This window comes from Hirundo rustica, chromosome 4 (genome assembly GCF_015227805.2).
Source record: "Hirundo rustica isolate bHirRus1 chromosome 4, bHirRus1.pri.v3, whole genome shotgun sequence".
Classification (NCBI taxonomy): Eukaryota; Metazoa; Chordata; class Aves; order Passeriformes; family Hirundinidae; genus Hirundo; species Hirundo rustica.
Window position 1 is genome coordinate 46,382,288 of NC_053453.1, and position 21,579 is coordinate 46,403,866.

Here is a 21,579-nt window from a genome sequence, read left to right on the forward strand (position 1 = left end):
TTTAGTTTTTCTTTTTGGGGGGAATTTGGGGGAGGATTGTGGTTTTTTGGCTTTGGTTTCCCTGAGGATGGGATGGAAGGAGTGAAGAACTGGAAACACTGGAAATGCTTGGCAGAATAAATTTTTCCCCTTGGTAATATGTCTGGAAATGAGAAGAGGTGAGTTGTTAAAGGGTTGGTCTGTTATACTCTGATTTATGGAAACTTTCAGCAGTGACAATGCCTTCAATCTTCAAAACCTAAGGACATATTTGTTCATCCTTTCACAACAGGCTGATGTGTTAGGTGTTCCTGGAGCCATGCAGACCATGCAGATGCAACATAGGCAAGCTCTGAGATCATTTTAAAGAGATGTCTTTACTTTTGTAGAGAGTACAGCAGAAGCAGAATGAAATATTTAGATTTCACTATAAGGAGTTTAATAAATTGGTGCTCGATTACTGATTGTTCACTAGATATGTTCCAGTAAAGAAAGCAATGAAGGTCAGGAATGGAAGAGGAGACGAGACTAAAGGATATGGGTATAATTGATGTGAAGATTTGCTGTGGCTGTGATCTGTCTGAACCTTTGCTGAAGCCTGGCTTCCCAAGAAGTTGCAATATTTCTCTATCTTGCTTTATTCATGCTTTATCAATTTATTTCATGTCTCGTAAAATCATCAACTCAGGATGCTATAAAATCTCTGCTTGTTTTGCCCATGTCTAACATATCTATCATCTTCCTCCGCACACTCCACACTGGGGATAACATGACAAGGGGTCTCCTTCTCATGTCTTCACAGGCTGCCTTTGTGTCAGAGTCTTTAAATCAAATTGTTTGCTTTGTATCCTATTGTCGGATAAAATATGTATTTCATATGTTGCTTTGGTAGTGCAAGTATCTTATGAGACATTCTCCCTGCTGGACTGTTTTTTAACAATATCTGGTTTGAGTTGATGAAACTGAGAACTATAATCTGTATTTTTATTATGAGCTTCTTGGCACTGATGTGTAATAAATTTACTTCGTTACCCCATCCAAGAGAAATACTGCTAAGTTGAGGGTCATGAATGTTTCATATCAATATCTTGTCTTTAATAAATCCTAGTAACTTCTGCAAAAAGTTTGCCTGCTTTCTTTTTTGAGATATTCAGGAAGAAAAATATGGAGAAATGAAATATGTTGGTCTGGGACTTCCTAGCTTTTCAGTGCATCTCTCTCCTTTTTCCTCCTAGTCTTCTGGATGTTCTAACTCATCCGGATTGGACCTGAGCCCTAAGAGCTTCATACCCAGTCAAATATTTTCTCTGCATGGCAGTGGCAAGCAAAAGAGTATGAGACTAGTAGGCTTATGGAGTAGTGGTGTAACCAGAGAAAACCTTCATGATGGGAACCATGTGCTGTGCCTGGCATGTGGCACATGACTGGGGCCTGCAGGCACTGCTGGTGGGAATAGTAAAAAGACTTTCTTAGCATAACATTGCCTGGGACTCCGCTAGTATTCCTATCTTTCCAACAGGCTGATATCTATGGTGGCAGCTTGTTCTGATTTACTTTGTTGGGGATGGACAAACAACCTTCAGGGTGAGCTGATGACTTTGCAGTGTGTTCACCTAAAGTGAAAGAAAGTAGATGAGACAAGAATATATTAAGACTGTATGGTTTTATTCTGGTCAGTTTCAGGAGATGATCCATGGGTCCCCCTGCTGGTACAAAAACCTGGCACAGGGGAAGATTACATCTTGCTGTACATGAATAGGTGTAACACCACCTGTTATCTACACCTAAAACTGAAGCTATGTTCTCGTAACAAATGCAAGCTATGGCACAGTACTTTCCAAGTGAGCTGTGATACCAAGATTTCAGTTTACTTTGGAAGATGCTGCCAGGATATGATTTTGTAGGTGGGTTTTCTGGACTGTTACGACTTGTCAAAACACACTTCAATCAGTCAGATTACTGGAATTCCTGAGGGGAAAGCAGCCTTCAGAGGAATTAAAAACATAGTGTAGCTGCACAAATAGTTTTCTTGCCTGTTGCATAATAGGGTGACTTGCTTGGTTATTCCATGGTTGGTCCTTTCCATGCTGAAAGAAGTATTTGGAAACAATAATCTAGACTACATTTAATGGCCTGATCTTTTTTTGAAACCACATTTCCAAATGAGGGAAGAAACCAAAGTAAGGTGAGCTTAGGGAATTTCCTAATCATCTCATACCCTGAGAAAAAAAGGTTTACTGTTTATGTGGAAGACAGGAGGCATGATTTTGCAATTACAGCATATGACAAAGACTCCAGAAATCCTGAGTTTTTAGTTCCACCACAGATCTGTCTATCATTCCCTCCTCTCCCTGCCCTCTCCTTTTTTAAAATTGGTCTAGGTGGATCTTGGAGCTTTATGAGGAAGGACTCACATTGTCTGATGTTGCAGAATATCAGCACTCATTGGTTCTGCAACACACCTAGATTTCGTCCCACAAACAACAGTAGGGTGGATCTAGAATCAGACTGTTGTGTGGGTGGGGGTGCAGAACAATTCATGTGCTGTATAAATAAAGAGATTATGTGATAGCATTGCTTCAGACAGAAAATGTCTACAGTGTACATGGACTACCCTTTGCTTTGGGAAATGGTAGTGACACCAGATATGAAAACCTGAAGCTTATTACTTTATCACTCATTGTTTGGTTTGTTTTTCAGCTCACAGAGCAATATTTTCTTGCTCTAAATACAGCTTATCACACCAAAAATCAGTGGTGCTATTGCAATTGCTGTGGCAGCCTCTGCTTTGAATGAGATATTCCATGTGGAAAGCAGCAGTTCCACATAGCACAGCTCAAGGCTCACTGAAGCTAAAGAGGACTGCTGGCTTGGCTGATGCATGCTTCATGATGCTTAATTTGGGCTGACACCGTAACATCTGACCCAGTGGTGCTTTATTGCTGGTGTAGGGTTGCTGTGTTCCAGCTACAGTTGCTGGATCAACATTTGCTATTGGTCTGCTGAGAAGTGCATGTGTATACACGCAGTAGGGATGTTCCTTCCACTATTTCCAGGAGCAAGCAAACTTAGAGGTATGGAGGAAAGAGGATGATGGTTGTTTATCCCCAGAACTCATCATGTTTCAAAGAGCTGTATTTGTGCTGGTTTGTCTGGAACTTACTTGTGCCAATGAGGTCACAAGGTTGGATTTTCACTTGTTGCATGTTTTCTACATAGTTGTTGAGTTTCAGGAGGCCAACGCCCTGCTGCTGGGTCAGGGTCACATGGAGCTACATCTTGCTGTGCTAGTGAGCCCTGCTGCACTGTGAGAAGGAGGGATACCCGAAGGAAGCTGTGCTACCCTGTGGTCGCAGCATTAACTTGGAGACTCAGCTGGAAGGGTCCCAGTCAGTTAACAACTGGACATCCCTGGACAAAAAGAAATAAAGAAACCCCAGCTGATGAAGGAATAAATGAAATAAGTATATGTTTCTGTCACTGTCTTTTCTGGAACAGTCCTGGCTTTTAAACTTGCTATTGCAAATGGGGTTTGGGCTTGTTTCTGTGTCACAAGCTTTTTTTCATAGGAGATGTGGCACAGCTAGAGTGATGGGTTGCCTTCTACACCTGGTAGTGTAGGCTCTGTACCGAGTGAGTTCCTACCTGGGAATTCAAATTTTCATGGTAGTATTAAAAAAAAAAAAAAACCACACAAAAACCCAGTAAAATAACAACCCTTCAACACCACCACCACCAGTTAGAGCAGGAAGATTGTTGTACATAGATAATTAAAAATTGTGTCATGTTAATTATAGTCTGGCTAGGCATATTCTCCTGTAATACCAAAAATAATACTTTGAAGGAAGGAATTAGAGAGATAGCTATTTTTGAATTGGTAAAGAGAGCAGCAGTCTGAAAACAGCTGGGGGCTGGTTTGGCAGCAAAATCTTAACCCAGCAGCTATCATGCTTTGCCACCTGCTCAGACAAAGCACACATGAAACAAGGTTGACTCTTGAGTTCACACCAAGACATGCGGTGCATACACAAACTCTGTTCTTGTCAGTAACTGAAGGGTCCCAAACCTGCTCAGAGCCCTACCCATCAATGCCATTGGAAAATCAGCAGCCTCAGCACCTTTTTATTGTCCTTTACCAGCTGCACCCATCTGTGATCCTCGCTCCATGAATGGGAAGGCTCTCCTGGCTCGCCAGTGCTTTTCTCCCTCCTTCTCAAACATGTGGAGGCAATGGGAATTAACACTGCAAAGTACGGAGCCAACTGGCAGAAGGAAACCCTGACAAGCTGTGCATCCACACTGGGATATGGAGTTTGATTTATACAACTGAAACACTGAAAAGAGGTTTGAAAAGATACAGCTCAAGAGAAAAAATCAAGCTGACTTCTCACCACACTTAGAGCTAGAATCTTGCTAAGTGAAAGAGGTACCAGGTCTCTGCTACCTTCCACACAAAATTACAGTATTAACTGGACCCTTATTTAGGAAATTTAAAATTTAAAATATGGTTTCTGAACCTCACTGGGGGGGGGAAAAAAAAAAAAGCAAACCAGAAAAAAATTCACTCTTGGTGGAAAATTTTTGTGGGTTATTTCCAACAGAAGCTGAGGAAACCATTATTCTCCCTGTCACTCTCCTTCCTGCTCAAAAAACAGGGGAAGGAGAGAAAAAGTTGGAGAAGGAAGAGAAAAAGAAAAAATAAATGCATTTTTTAAAACTAGGAGGAGATTTTTGTCATGGAAAACTTGCGACATACCTTTGACAGTGAAATCCATCTATCCAGTGGGAGGGCTGCATGCCTTCCCAGGATGGGCTGGGGAACAGACCAGCTGCCTTTCTGTGGTGGGTGGACATAGTGGTAGCACATTGTCCCAGCTCCAGAATTCTCCAGCAATTGCAACATGAGGCAGGGAAGAGAAGACAGATTGAGAAGGTGGCAGAAGGTGGGAATAGACTAAGTCAATGCTAAGATTAAAAGACCAAAAGGAATCTCCATTGTGAACTGTCCTGGAAAAACTATCACTTTTTGTAAATGCAGACATCAGAATTTGAATCAAGAGTATGTTTTTCCATATTAAACCCAATGCCTTAAAATACCATGTGAAGCAGCCAGCAGAGATGAAGTGCAGATATGTACCTATTTGTTTCCATAACATTTCTGCCTTTCTAGCTCAAATAGCAACTGACCCCTTTCGTTGTCTGCTCCCTTTTGTTATCAGCTCCTTAGTGGATTTCCATATTCCAGTATGTTCAAGATTATTTGGGACAATCTATTATGTACCTTTCTGGGACCTGGTCAATTAGCTTCTTTGATTAAAACTGCAGAGGTGAAGCAGGGCTCCATCAGCAGCTGAAGATGGGCATCTTTCAAAGTTGTGGTCATGAATAGGAAATCCAGGATGGATGAGCTGCTGGGCTGTTGGCTCCTCTGGTGCTCTTCCTTTTTCACCTGTGTAAGCCCAGCTCTTTGGAGTTATTTGAACATAATTATGGCAAATTCTGTGTACATAGCCTAATACATACAAAGCCTTTTTTACAACCCACACTTGAGATTGCAAACTCCCCTCCCTAAGTGTTTGTATTTAGCAGAGCATCTCCCCTCCCAGTTGCAGGGGGGGGCATCCAGACAGTATAGCATGGAAACCATAAAATAGAATAGTTCAGATGCAGGAAAGGCTAAGAGCATGATGGTTCAGAGTTCCTGGAAAGCCTGGGATGGTGTATTAATGAGGTCATATCTAAAACATCTTCAAATATGTTTCTAAAGCAAAAGTTGCACAATTAAATTAAGGCAGCAAAGGAATAAAAAAATAGAGATGGATTTGTTTTTCTGTTGAACAAGACAAAGATGTTATATTTAATGATTACCATAGAAAAATGTGGACTTCAAAATTAAAGCCACAGCTGTGTTGTCAGTCAAAGAAAGTATATTGGATTGGGACACACAGAGCTGTAGACCACTATGTAAAACCTGAGGAGTTTTCACCTTCTCTTTCTAGCGGAGATATGTATTTTCCTGTGCTTTCTGGTTTGGTCTAATGTGCACATTCGTGCAGTGATTATCTTTTCTCTCAGGGTCAGAGACTAATGAGCACTGGAGCTGTGCTGCACGTTGCTTCAGTTGCCTCCTGCTGTCCCTGCATGTATCTCTGATCTTATTCGATAGATATTCCCAAGCTATATTCCTTAGGATCTTTAAAAGAGCATGCTGTGGGTTTACAGAGCTACAATTATTTTTTTCAGTTGTGTATGAGACAGTTTTCTGTCACTGAAATTCCTTCATCAGGCTTTTGTTCAGCTGTTCCAAACAGACTTGCTCCCTGTAAAAGCTGTGCTCCTGACTTACAGACACAGGCATCTTTGGTTGACTGAGTTGCTCTACTTTCATGTGGAAATACTTGCATGACACAAAGAACTATATTAAAAATGTTTTCTACTTTCCTTGCTTGGTTTACAGAGGGGGTCTGTTGAGTCTCTTTGTCAAATGCTTTAGACCTGGATTGTTTAAAAAGGAATTGTGGCTTCTTGAAGTGATCCAAGAATTCTTGTCCCAAGTCTCACAATCTGCCTGCACAGAGCTTCCTGAAAATAGTACAGCTCTTTACAGTTTTCAGCTTGACCGTTCCCATTTTCTTGGCAATTTTGGACACAAAAACCTTTATACATGTATAAATGCCAAGATGCCTCAAGCAAGGATTTTTCATGGGGTGCCTGAAGTTCTCAAATGTCTCAAATACAGTATAAATATCACTATGTAATGCCTAGTAAATAGCATGTCTTGAAAAGCCAAACTGAGTTGTAGCAATACCTTCATGTTCTTGTCAACCTCTTGAGTAGATAAGAAGCCTCCATTTTCAATCAACAAAACCGAATAAAGATACCTAAATAAGTCAGTCTTGTGGCTTTAGCATACGACTCATACGCTCTGTAACAGACTTGGAAAGCTCGAAGCTCCCAAGTTCAGAGATCATCAAAGAATTGCAGCCAAATTTTCATCTGTCTTCTGCACTTGATGTTTGTAGACTTGCACATGAACCCTCTGTCATTAGGCTATTTCACACACTAAAGTGCAAGTGGAAGGCCCAGTTAGGTGGGTGGGCACTGTGTGGTTTGTACACAGCATGGCTGGGTTTTCATACACTGATGTGGTGTGGTGCATTTCCACAAAGGGGAACCTGAGGCTGCTTCTGCAGAATGTGTTAACCTCACATCACCAGGTCATTCACATCTTCTCTGAGGAGCGCACACACAAAATTAGGTTACGTGTTCAATGTCAAGGTCAAAACACTTCACCCTACCTAACCCTCAAATCAATTAGAAGATTCATTTCAAGGTGTGGTTGATTTCTTTAATAAAGTCGAACAATGCATAATGGCTCCATCTGAGGGAGGGAGGGAGGGAGGGAGGGAGGGAGGGAGGAAGGAAGGAAGGAAGGAAGGAAGGAAGGAAGGAAGGAAGGAAGGAAGGAAGGAAGGAAGGAAGGAAGGAAGGAAAAGATGTTGATGTTTACAGTTCTGGTGCTAAAATTTTCAGCATTATGAAAAAAGCACTCCTTCTGAGTTTGTAGACCTAAAAGATGTTTGCTTAAGCAAAGAAAAAAAATCCTTTTTTAGGACTGGTTTTCCATTTTTACCGCTAAGAGGTTCATGTGATGTCAGGAACAGTTGTCAAGAAAATAACAGCCCTTCTCTCTTGTTTGTAGCAGGATTTCAGGTTTGGTTCCTACAGGAATACAAATATCACTTGTTTTTCTGCATCTGTGGGACAGAAGAGATTTGTCTAGTTTTTAGTTTTGCCTTTAGTTTTGTATCAATCTTATTTAGATTAGACATAGATGTGCAAAAATCCCAAACCAAGTAAAACAAATCTTTTATGGTCTGTCAATCTTCCAGCCTTTTCATTCTGGTGTTAAAACATTTTTATTTCTGATTCATTATTTACAAAAGCCAAAATGATTGAAATTTCAATTCTGGATCAAAATCTGGCAGCTAGTAGACTAAAAAAACTGTGAGGGAAAATGCTCTCTATGCACGAGATATGAAAAGTAATTGTTTAAGCAAAATATTTCTTCACATGTTTAGGTTTTGCATATGAATCATCCCACTAATACTAGCATAAATCTTCTACAAATAGCCTAAGTAATGCAAATGTTTGCTAATACCTTTTTTCATTTTGAACTGACTTCAGTTCCTTTGGCAAAATGCATTTCCTGAGCGAGTAGAAGAATAATTGGGTCCTCAGCCCCCGAGTGCATGGTTGCAGCTGTGAGTCATCTCGTTACTTTCCATGCTGTCTTGGGATCTCTTGATGACTGCAGAGGATCAGCGTGTTGTGTCACCCGGCACCGGCCATGTCACAGGGCAGCCACGAGCCCCGCCGCTGAGCACATGGGGCAGGGTGTTACGTCAGTGCTGACTCAAGGGAGGGAAAGAAGTGCTCATCTGATCCCAGCTGATGTAAAGTGCTCTCTGAGTTAGGACCTCGGTTTCTGAAATTACTTCACCCATGCTCCCATTTTCACCCTTTTCATACCAAGGTCAGGCAACAGATCCCTAACCTGAATTTGTGGAAATGAAATTTTTTAAAGACAATTAATTTGACTTGCATATATCTAAGACTTTCATATATTTTAATTAAGATTTTGAAAAATTAGGGGGGTTTGTGTATACATATACACATACACATACACATACACATACACATACACATACACATACACATACACATACACACATACACATACACATACACATATATGCGCACACACAAATACATTGTCACATTTGCTTTACGGATAACTAAAGTCTTGTGACTGTGACTTTCTAAAATTACAGTCCCACTGGATAGCTAAAATTGCTGTTGGATGGTATGAATCTGTGAAATCTGCCATGAGATTCCAAATTAGTTTCTTTCTACTTGGCACTTGAGAGGGCTGGTTGTGATGCTAAGCCTCCCATTCATCTGCAAATGGAGAGAAGCAGGTGATTCCACCCGAGGCACTCCTTCCTGCCGCCTATGGAAAGCTCCGTTTTCTGACTCAGGCTGTTGAATTGCATTTGGCAAGCTGGGCACAGCAACTGATAGTAGCTGAGCAGTGTATTTTAGTACCACTACCTTTATTTTCCTGTGGATTTGAAATGTCAAAAAGTGTACTAAAGTTCATAAGCATTTACAGCACTGATACAAAAAATGGAAGAAAAAAAGAAACCAGGAGGGATCAACCTCCATGTTGCTTTATGGCATTTTGTGAAGTCTTTTACACCTATGCAAAATGTCTTTAAGGAGACACTAAACTAACCTGTTGCACTTTGTTTACTTGTTTTGCATGGATGTAAGTGCTTAAATAAAATGCCAAGGAGTGGAGGATTCAGCAGAATGATAGTACTGTTTTATCTTGCTCTGCATGGCTTGTTCTATTAATACATGTTTGTGGTCAGAAAGGAATGCAGTCTCACTTTGCTATAATATGTGCAGTATTAATTTTGGTTTGACACCTGCCAGGCAAAGATCCTCACCAGCCAAAGGCATTCTTCATAACTGAGCTCCATCTGTTGTGCAGATCTTTGATTCTGATGTTTCTAATGACTCAAGCCAAAGCGTAAAGAAGAGCCAACTTGAAGAAAAAAAAGTCCTGAGGAGGAATGAATAGTTCTGTCAAGGCTAAATATAATGGCTTATTGTCCCATTTGGTTTAAGTCCTGCAAGGGAAACATGTGTGATTAGTTTTGTTTTAGAAGAAAACAGTACTTCATACTGGCAGTGTCATTGTTGTTGCATGAAAGGAATATTGATAGCTAAAGTTCAAGCACGTGATTTTATTGCTGAAATGCTGTAACCTTTAGATTTCTTGATAGGAAAGTTATTAGTAAAAATTTTACTCACTTATTGTACTCAATAGATTAAAAGCCTAAGGAGTTTTTGATTCTTGCATGCAAAGGAGCAGCAGGATTAGCACTTGCCTCAGCACTTTGAAAGACAGCTCAGGATTTTGAAATAAGATTCATGTAACATCTGTCAATAGAAGTTAGCTTCCAATCCCCTGACAAAAGTTGCATGATGATTTTGTCACCTCACGGACATAACAATCATTAATTGCTCCAGTTAGCTTTGTTTTTCACTTAGAGTGGGTGAATTAATCTGTCAGAGCTGCTCAACCCATATGGGTAAACATTTGCTTCCTATGAAACCTTGAGAAGTCTACAAAAAATATGAAAGTATTTTATGATCATCACAACTCCATACAGTCACCTGCTGACCATTTATTTTTATTTGTAAGAGCCTGGAGAAGAAACTTATCAAAGAGAAATTATGGCTCTGTGGGCTTCAGATCTATAATTAATGGTTGAAAGTTCTGTATTGTCAAATACCATTTAATTCACTAGGAACTGCAGAGCATTGAAAACTATATAGGAGTGCAGTGACACACCTCAGAATTTGATTTTTTTTTCAGCATTATTTGTAAGGTTGACTGTTGGTGACTGCTGGCATGTAAAACAAAAACTCTCATCTCTACTTTTTCAGACTACCAGGTGTCTTTGTGCTGTCTAGAAGTTCCTGAAATCTTGAATGTTCCACCGAACCTAAAAATTGAGTAGATATTTATTTTTTCCCTTAGTGTATTGATGCATGCTGAACCTGTTCATGCACTTATATCAAAGGTACACTGCAAAGATGCCATAATTAGCTGTGGTTTCAGTGCTCATGCATATTGCTCACTTATGGATAATAATATAGAAATGGATAGGAAATAGCAAGCAAATTCTACTTCAGTGTCTAGAGCAACATAAAATGCAAGGTATAAAGCCACAGTATGACTAAATCCAGTCCTGCCTGTATGTAGGGTCATCCTACCTGAAAAGAGAGTAAACATTATAGTATGTTGTGTTTCTGTTTACTTTGCTTAGGTGCTCTTTTCCTTGCATGCATCTGCAACTGCCATTTATTTATGAAATTAATTATTTGATCTCACGGTATGTAGCAGCAGAGAAATACTGTGTGGGATTGTAATTAATATTTTGCATGGGAGGCAACATCCATGCTATTAACTGCTGGAACTTCCTTGTTGCTCTTTCCAGTAAAATGTGAGCAAAGATGTAAAAACCCAATCTCTTTCAGTTCCTTAAATACAGAGATTGCTCCCTATGGCTTGAAAAAGATGGGAACTGAAGAGAGAATTAATTCATTTACAAACTTCCCTGACAATCTGTTTTATATAGATTAGTACTGAGGACTGTCAGTATAGCAGAGATCTGTAGAGGTACAAAACCTGTAGGAGAGATTAAAAAATATTCAAGAAAACTGAAACTGAATAGTGGGAATACAACTGAAAACTCTTGTAATGAAATCGGCATGTTTATGTTTCAGATTTTAGCAGTCTGCTTCCATGTCTGCAGCTACTAGGCAGTCTTTAGCAAGTGATAAAGAATATATGAATTAGCTGATGGTATTGATAAAATAAAATAAAAACATTTGTGTTCTTGAATTACCTGTAGATTTACAAATTTTCATGCTGTTTTTCTTACCCTAATACCCAAATTGTACTTAGTGTCACAAAAGTGTGGTGTTTTAGAGCTCACAGAGGAGAAGGGCTGCCAACCAATTAAGATATACGTACTTTTTAATTACACCACTAATGCAGAGTCCCAGCAAGCTTTTGGCAGGAAGGAGCTGAATTTGCTACCTCGGGTGGATTGTGCTTCACTTCAGGGAAGTGCCATAGAGTCGATTACCAGAGGATCACGGTCATAATTTATTCTGCATATTGGCTGTCATATGTATGGTAGATTCCAATTTGTTAAAAACAAGACAGAGAACTTAGTGGTTTTTAATGCAAGTCATAAAAACCAGCACAATGAGGAAGAATGCAGTCAGTCTTAAAAATGTATTTTGTATTTGCATTCATTTTGGTTAGTACCTTTTGTGATTTAATTAAGGTACTTGGAAATGTAAATTACCATGACAGAAGTATGCTTACGAGTAAGTGCTTTATGATCACTAATTGACAGAAGTTGGTTTTATTCATGTATTCAGTATATAGTGTTTGCATTCTTCAGATCAGAAGTTAGCAAGTTACAGAAACTGTGAAGCATGACTACTCAAACAAACGTAAAATTTTCCATTAGATTTCTTTTACGGTAACACGGTCAGCTGAAAAAAAAAATACGCGGCTTTCTAAAGCTTTATTTTGAGTGTTTTTCTTTCAATGTGTTTACTGTACAGATTCCATTCTGTAGGTTGCTCTGGGTATTTAACTGCCCAAGATTTGAATGGATTGCATTAGGGAAGATGGTATATGTTCTTAAGAAGATATAGGACCTATTGTTTCTGCAAAGGTGCAGGTTTTCCATCACCGGGATTTTCCCATGCCAAGTCAACTCTGTGGGAGGAAGAATTTGAATTTCCCAAGCAGAGAACAGAGATCAGCTCTTGCTTGGTAGTTGTCAGCAGATGATGTTCTCCAGTAGCCAGAATTGGAATGAAGGAGGTCAGCCTCTCTTTGGTAGTCAGCAGCAGCCTTCAGAGGGGGCAACCAGCACAAACAAGTGGAACAGCTACCTATGTAACTTACCTATGTAACTCACATTTGGCAGAAGAGACAGAAACAGTTGTGCATGTGCTAAAAGCAGGAAAAGGCTATACAACTTCTCAAACTTATTTTACTCTTCTTCTGTAAGTGAATTCAAGCTGAATGTATTAACTTTATATATGGAAATATATCTCTAATGGGGTCTGGTATCTGTCAACAAATAGTACAGTTCAATTTTTCTCACTCCTTGGTCAAACACTCTTTAAAACCCACTGAAACCAGGAGGAAGACCTGGTGGGTTGGAGTAGACTTTGGATGGGCTGAGTGGTACATGCTGTTTGCAGATGCATAGAAGATATGTATTTGCTGATACCTAGAAGAGAAATATTTTTTCCTATGTTTTCTGGAGCATGATTATTTGGAGCTGTTGCAAAATACTAATGTTCCCTTCTTGGCCTTTCAATCACTCTGGTGTTTAATTAGCAACAATGACAACAAGATTAAAAAATAACACCCAAATTATGTAGTAGGGGTTGGTTTCTGGTAAGTCTGTTTTACTCTTTTCACTGATTAGCAATTTGAATTTGTTTCTTGTGTTTAAAGATGGATGCTAAAGTTCACTGAAATGAAAGAACCTTATAATGCTTCATGATAATTTTTGACTTGCACAGGAGGGACTAAGTGCTGGAACCTGCATGAAGACCTGCTGAGTATTGTATATCCAATGTGATAATTTTCTGTCTGGCACTCCAGTCATTCACGGTTGCAGGCTGGCTTATGAATTTGAATGTGATGTAGGAAGAGGACAGGCATTTGTCTGCAGTTTCACCTGTTAATATAGTGTTGGGAGAGAACATCTGAACAAGAAAGCAGAAGAACAGTTGTACAAATGGAGACTTACTGTAACTTCCCCTCTGCTTTTCTAACAAATCAAGCCAAGCCATCCCCTGCAGTTACCCAACAACTTCTCTTTGTCCTTCTCACCAGGATCTCCACCACAGACTTATATTTTACTTCAATGATCTGTAGCACTTACTGGGATTCCTCAAAATGCTTCTTTTCTATCCCTTTCATCCAGCATTTCTGGCAGCTCAGGGCAGTTGCAGCTCCTGGAAATCTTCACTCTCCATTAGTTGGAGTGTTACATAGTGTCCTTCAGTTCAGGTTCTGCAACCCCACCTCGCTCCTCATGAAAGCCTGTCCCAACCTGATCTCCCAAAGTGTTGTCTTTCTTCAGGGCACACTCTCACTATTGAGCTCACACCAAGGGGATTTTACTCTAGAGCAAACATACCTGTTTATGTGCAAGTTGTTTATTGTTGTGACATTCAGTCAGTAAACAATTTCTGTAACGTAGCACAACTGCCAAAACACAGAACCTTGGCAACCATGCTGTGCTGGGTACCCATTCTGTACCCAGTGCTGGGTCCGTGGCTCAGGCTGGTTGAATGAGTGGGGTGGAGGGAAGCAGAACCTCACACTAGATTCATTATTATGTATGTTTTCCTTTAGCTGAAGTGCCCTACGTGCCACTGATGGCATGTTAGCCATGATGGTTCTGAGGAGCTTCAGAGTCCCTTTTAGCTTTATTTCCTCTAGTGACCAAGGCCATGTGCTCCTGTGCTGTGGGGTGTTGTGTATATGCGTGTACCCCTAGTAGCTTCTGAATCTCCTGTCAAAACATCAAGAAGCCTGTCTATTTGCTGTTGAGAAAAGGAGCAATTTCATGAGTGTCTTGATAACAGGTAAGCAGCTGAAGACCTGAAGTCAGCTGTAGGATTCACATCCTGAGGGGAAAGTGAGGCTTCTTTGGTTTGCTGCTTGTAGAACCTCTTAATCTAACTTTACCACTTCTCAAGCAAGAACTGTTCTCCAGATGCCAGAAAAGATGATTAAAGAGGACTCTGAAATGTTTTCTTTGAACTCTTTAGAAATCATGACCAGGATCGGATAAGTGGGTTAAGTGAGCAACAGTCAATGTCTTGAGTCCAGATTGCTGAAGGACTTCATACACCGAGCAGGAGGAAATGCTGAGGCCAGATGCATTCCCAAGCAGTTATTCCTCTTCACAATCCCATTCCAGTTATGCAGGGTCTGAAGACCAGACTTGCTGATATGTTTCTGATGTGATTATATAAAAATTAGAGCATTTTCTTAGCATTGTTCCTGCCAAGGGCTCCTGCATGCTTGATTTCAGCACACTGCTTGATTCCCAGGAGAGTTTTCTCTCAAGCTGGTGCTGTTCTGAAGGCTAGGAAGCATTCTTAACCCTTCCCAGGGAAATCTTTCTCTTTTTTCTGTAAATGATATGCCAGGAGAAATGGAGTATATCTGCAACTCAGCATTAGACTGTGCAGCTCAGAGATAGCTGGATTCTCATTTCCTCTGCCAGGGCTCCTTCTGTCTTATCCAACAAGTATGTACATGGTCCTTTAAGTGGATAAAATACAGAGGCAGTGCTGGAAGCAGAGACCAGCCTGCAGAAACACCTTTCCCAACAGACAGATTTATTAGTTATTACATGAAAGATGGGCCATAATATATCCCTGACTCTTCAACTGACTCCTGAACTGCCTGTGGCATTTTTCTTGTAGGATTAGGCCTCAACTGATTGAGACTTTTTCAGTTTGGATTCAGGTGCAATTTCCATCCAAGTCCCTTTTACACAGCAGGAAGCAAAAGCCAAAAAGTTGAGTTTGTGTTAAAATGTATTGACTTCACAGCGGAGAATTCTCTCTGAAACTCCAACAAATGCTTCTGGTCTTGCACAAAGAAGTCACACGTACATGGAGAAGGGTCCTTAGACAAAACCGTAAGGCACTTTGGGCCTTAGCTGTTCTGAGCTATCAGCTGGGTACTTTGCAGGTCACCCAGAAACACCTCAGCCCTTTATACTTCTGTCTCCTTCGTGGACTTTCTCTTACATCCTCCCATTTGTGCCAAGTGGGACACAGCTGAGGTGAGCTTGTTTGCCATGCCCCTGGTTTTTCCAGTATCTTCTTGGAGTCTCCTACTTAAAGCTACAGAGGTTCCAAAGAAAAATAAATGCAAAAGTGGTGACTGTCTGCCTTTGCCCCAGGTGTTTTTGTATCTTTGTTATTGGGTGACTCTTTTGTATCTTTGTTATTGGGTGACTCTTTTGTCTCGTCTGTATCTGTGATACTATTTACATCCAGCTTTGTTTCCTGTCCACACTCACCAGCACAATTGTAATCATTGTTTGTGCAGTGGTCTGGAAGTACAGATGTACACACAGGCCAGAAGTTGTCAACATCTCCTGGTTTTTAACTGGAACAACGAGGATAAAGCTTAGTGTGGATGAGTTTCCTTCACCAGCAATGGGGAGAAGCACATTTCCTCATGCTACAGCTTTAAATAAGGAGCCACAGATCTTTCTCTGGGTCCGTTTCAGCTTCACAACTAGAGTGGAGGGTGTTCTTCCCATCTCCATCCCTATGGAAGGGGATATTCGTGGTCCCAAGAACCATGCCAGTTGGCTGGTGGGCGGTCCCAGGAGAGAAGCTCTGCACCAGGCTGCCTCTCTCCCCAGCACAGAGCTGTTGGCTCCTCATTCCTCAGGACCTTAGTGGTTTCAGCATGAGCGGTGAGACTTCAGCCTCTAAATCTCTGCAGCCAAGGTACGGTGTGGCCCTGGCACCTTACAGCCTAGACCATGCTGGACACAGTGTTCCACTTGGTGCTCTTGCTGAAGGTGACAGCAGCACAAATTGCCTTCTCCAGAGCAGCCCTCCACACCCTCCGGTGGTGCCCCAAGCTCTACTCCTTCCATTTCTTCCCATTTTTAACAGTGCAGTCCTCGTTTTGCTAAGCAGAAGCACATGTCTGACAGAAGCATGTATACCTACTCATCAGACCCATCTATAGAGCAAGAAAAACATGACCTTTTTTTTTTTTTTTTTTTTTCCAAAAATGAGGTCTCAGTATCCTAAAAATACCTTTCAAATGCAACTGCAGGATCTGCATAATTGAAACTTTTTCTCTAATCTCATTACCTCCCTCAGGCAGTTCCTGACAAGGGGAGATTATAAATGAGAGTTTGTAGTAAACATAGCTAAAAAAAGGGTATCGTTAATATTTTTGCAATATATTTAAAGCAGTTTGGGCATGAGCACAGAGAACTCATTTCTATTTCACCTCAAATGCCATTATGTTTATTAAATTAGGAGTGGCATTAATCCTAGAACATATCCAGATCTTTTCATGCTTTTGCATTTGTCATAACTGAAAGATCTCATTAAATATTTCTCTATACCTCTAAATAACATTGCCTGTCATGTAATATTTATCTCAGATTTTCCTCAGTGTTTTTGTATCAGAGCTGAAAATGAGCTATCACACAAAATAAAATGGGACTGAAATACCATTGTCCTTTGTGTTAAATTTAACATTTGGCTTCTGACCACATCCATATTAGGATCAGATGGTAATGTAAGATGAAAAGATCTCCTGGACAGGTTTTATTCTGATCCTTATTAAGGGGCTGATAACAGACTGAAGGCAAGATACTTGTTGTAGTAAAAAAAACCTGCCTAATATCAAAGGCTGGATGGACAAGCTGACATGTATTATTGTTAGGCCTTCCTACTTTATCACGTTTAACCATCACAAAATCATTCTGCTAGTAGATGTGACATAAAAACTTCAGTGTGAGAGCAAAAAGCCCAGGCTGGCAGGTATTACTGCTGTGGGTACACACTCAGTAGCTGACCATAAGCCAAAGAAAGGATTTAATATCAAAAAGTATTGTTGGTGACAGCACAGCATAGCTGTATTTATTTTATTCTCAATTATTTGCATTCATGAAAGACACTGCCTTGTGCTGACTTACCTGTGAAACTGGTATCACATGTGGCAGCATAGGGCAGCCCTACTGGTATTGCTCAGCCTTCTTCAGAAGTTGTGTATCCTCTGCTCTATCTACAAACCAGCACTTGCCCCAGATTCCTTTGGCAGTCTGGAGGCAGAAAGATCAAAGAGACCTAAATAGTCTCCAGAAAGCAATTTTCTCTTTATTCAAAGCAGCTTTGTATAGTTCTTGTGTATTATTTGGCTGAAATTGTACAAACATTTGCAGGCTCTGGGTGTTCTATGCAAAAACAATTACTTTTGATAAAATGAAGGAATGGTGCTTTCTGATGTTGTTGTTCTGCTGCAGTGGAGACTTTGAGCATGATATTGGACTATAAATTAGATTTTGCAAAGCAGCATTTCTGTAGAGGGTCGGCTTCTTCAGACCAACAGGCTATAATCAGAATTTTTCCCAGGGATATTTGCCTGTGTTTTGTAGCAGTATCTTCAGCAAGAGAAGTAGAACGGCAGTTGCAGACTGCATTGACTCTTCATTTCAGCTTTTGATCACAAAAGCTATTGATGAACAAATATTCTTTGTAGGTATTTTATGCTGCTTTTCTAAATGTATCTTTTCAAAGCCTAGCATGTAGTTTGAACTTATAGGCAGAGAATCATTTCACTGGCACTGGCTGTTTACAACATCAACATTTGAGCTTATACCCAGTGTTCCCTTTCCAATCAGTGGGCAGAAATGTGCACATTTAGAGGGGTTCAGTTAATTAATCTGATTATTTTAGACATCTTCTTTCCAGTGAGAGGGTTTGTATTTTAAAAGAATCTATTTCTCTTCTCAGCAATAATTAATCCTAGCATATTTAGTTCAGGAGGTGTTATGTGTAGTTAGGTGAGCTGGATCCCACACAGCATGTTTCTGAATAGTGCTGTATTCTCACTTGGATACTAACACTGAATGAATACTTTTGGGGTTTTATTTTAATTATCAGATTATCCTAGGAAACACATAAAGAGATCAGTTGTGTATGCAATGTAGGGGCTGTTGGTTCAGTCCCTACAAGATTTTTGCTGATGATAATTACAGTTAACTAAATGCTTTCTATGAAAGCTGTTATGGTAGTTGTATTGATCCTGTCCTCCTCACGTACCAGTTCAATGTGAAACATCTTTTTGGATAAAGAGTGCATTCTCTTGGGTATGTGGACAATCCTAAGGGACTTAACATCAGGCAAAAATCTCTGAGAAAAAATGGGACCTCCTTGCATGCCCCTGAAAACATCTTCAACGAGCTGAGATGAATGGAGCTGAGTGGCACATACATGCCTGCTTTCAAGAGTGTTACAAGAACTGGGCTGAGGGCTAAGGAAGCATAATTTGTGTATGATGTGCACAGTGTTGATGCCCTGTTCGTTTGGATTCACCTCAGCCATGCTTATGGATTCATTCAAACTGAGGAAAACCCCTCAGGGCTAGTCCTCTCAAGATCAGTTTGCCACATGACAGGGCACAAAGAGTAAGCAGTATCTTAGGACAGAATTTCCTGTGAACAACCCTCAGAAAATAAATAGAATAATACCTATTAACTAAGGAATCAAAGTTGTTTCTGCAGTGTATAAATGGAGTCACAGAATAGGAATAATAAGGCATTATTGAGCCCATATTTATTCACTTGTCACTATATTATACTGGTGTAAGCACATAGAGGATGATGGCTGCTGAAAACAGGTTCCCTGAAAAACCTTTTTTTTCACTACCCCAGAATCTATAACTACTTTTGGAAGTCTTTGCTTTGGTGTACGGTTCTGATGTCTGAGTTACTCTCATCCAAAACCACAAGACTCCCTAGTATGGTCCACTGAGCATTAGTTTTCCTCTGATTAATCTTCTGGTCGATTATGTAATTAATTTTTCTAGGTAAATATGTATTCTGTTTCTTTAAATAATTAATTCTTTCACCTAAATTTTGCTTATGTTTGTTCCCTCCTTTGTCAAGGTCTCTCAGTAACTCTTGCAGTATTGCCTAATGACACACGTGCTTTTTCTTCTTCTTACTCTTTCTCTCACTCTCTCTCTCTTTTTTTTTTTTCCTTTTTTTTTTTTTTTTTTCTTTTCTTTTCCTCTTTTACAGACTTTACTGAAGTTGCACCATGCATTTTGAAGATGTCACCAACGGATCAGCAGCTGAACAAGCTGGCGAGGAGTCTGGGACCTGAATGGGAGCATGTAGTTCTGTGCTTGGGTTTGTCCCATACTGACATCTATCGATGTAAAGTCAATCACCCTCACAACCTGCAGTCACAGATTGTAGCTGCATTTGTACTGTGGAAACAGCGTTTGGGGAAAAAAGCAACAATCCAAAGTCTGCACGCCAGTCTGATGGCAGAGGAAGTGGATACTTCTGTGATACAGTACATGCTTGAATGAGGCCATGCTATTTATTCAGAGCTTACACATATTTCGTTAAGTAAAGAGGATGGAAATGTATATTGAAGATCGGACGCCTCAAATTGTAAAAAAAGTAGGGTTGGGAACTGTGATTTTATGAAGATTAAATATTCCAGTTTTCTGTGGCATCTTGTGACTTGTAATTCTTTTCATGCCAGATTAATTTTTAGCAGGCATTAAAAATGGATCACTCTTTCCCGTTCCCTTTTGTACTATTTCAGTAGGGATATGGGGTGACAAATTTCTCGCAAGCAGGTGGGCCTACAGTAAGTTCAGCAGGGTTTTCAATTTCACTGAGGGAACAAGACTTCGTTTAACTTTTTTTCTGGACTATGTAGGAGCCTTTTTACTGCTGTTTCATGCTAGTTCCGTGATATTACAGCAAGAAATGAGACTAATCACCATTACTAATTTAACAATTTTACAATAGTTATTGCAGGTGGCTAATTTCACATTTTTTAAAATTTCAGCGCATACAGTTTCTTGCTAGGATAGATGGCTGCCACTTTGGTCTGCCTTTGAAAAGGCCTTAAGTGGAAGTAGAAGAAATGTAGTGTGCCTGTGAGGGTCTCTGCCGTTATTATTTCATGGGTGTAGGTTTCTGCAGGCAGGCCCTGTGTGCATAGGTCATGTCACAGATGGGGAGACACACAGCAGAAAAGTGACCAGAAGTAGGCAAGGACCAGGTAAACTGAGCAAGAAGCAGCCTAAAAAAGGAGACAACTTCTAAGTTGTCTGTGTTTTTCTCTGCTAATAAACTGGGAGACCATCTGGTGCCTGCTGAGTCTTTGAACTATGTTCTGTACCCAGGCAATCTTGTTTCATGGTGAGGTCAAGCATCCATAGGCAAACTCCTCTGACCACTGCACACCCAACAGGGTAGTGAATTTTGCAGTCCTTTCTGGCCAAGATGAACTTCCCACTATTCTCCCTCCTGCTTCCTTCCAGCAGTCCACCAGACTCATTTGCTTTCTACCAGCCTTTTTACATCTAGTGGGAGCAGCTTTGACACTGCTGTCCTCAGTTCTTCGCCAGTGTAATTGTACCACCAATGAAGATAAGATTTTATGCTGAAAAACAGTAAAGCTTGTGCTCTTCTACTCCTTCCCTTCTGTCATGGAGATTTTATTCCTGCTGGAAAAAAATACTGAGAGTTTTGCTGACCAGGCAAGTGGAGATCAGTCTGCAGGATGCCCAAAGGCAATGGGAGTGACCAGCTGCTCTCTGAGGCCTAATGATAAGAGGAAGAATACATTTTAATTCTCCCTGAGCAGTTTGCTGTACAGTAGATGAAGAGCAGAATTTTGATGCTGAGTTTCTAGGTCTATTTATGAACAAGTTACTTTAGACTGTTTCATCTACAGAGTCATTGCTAAAGAACTTCCAATCCTGCAAAATTTGCTCTAATTTCACAGCTTAATAACCTTGTCTGAAGTCTTTATTAGGGCAAGAATGAACTTTACTGCTTTTTATTTTCTAAATTTTGTTATTTTTTACCCAAATTTTAATATACATGGGAAATTAGAAACGACAAAGATTTTAAAGAAATCCTATATGCCTTGGTTTTTAGAAGTGTGGAAACAGAAAATATATACTGACAGGATCTGGCTCCTGCAGATTCTGAAGCAATCTGGTAATATTTCGGTTTTAATCATCTGTATACAGTTCTGACCTTCAGTAAATTGCGATACTGTTATACCTCACTCAAATCTTGATTAATCATATTCAGATCTCAACAATTCAAATCCTACTCCAGATTAACTATATCAACAAATTTCAGATAAACAAGGTGAATAAATTTA

At 40.1% G+C, this 21,579-nt stretch overlaps 1 protein-coding gene across 1 annotated transcript in view; it reads left to right on the top strand.

Moving 5' to 3' along the window:
* The window catches only part of CRADD (CASP2 and RIPK1 domain containing adaptor with death domain), a 79,345-nt gene extending 59,375 nt beyond the window's left edge, over window positions 1-19,970 (top strand). Inside the window, exon 3 of the mRNA XM_040062309.1 lies at window positions 19,461-19,970. Coding sequence (XP_039918243.1) covers window positions 19,461-19,756 — 296 coding nt within the window. The 3' untranslated portion in view covers window positions 19,757-19,970. The remainder of the gene's footprint in view (window positions 1-19,460) is intronic.
* Window positions 19,971-21,579: the final 1,609 nt, after the last annotated feature.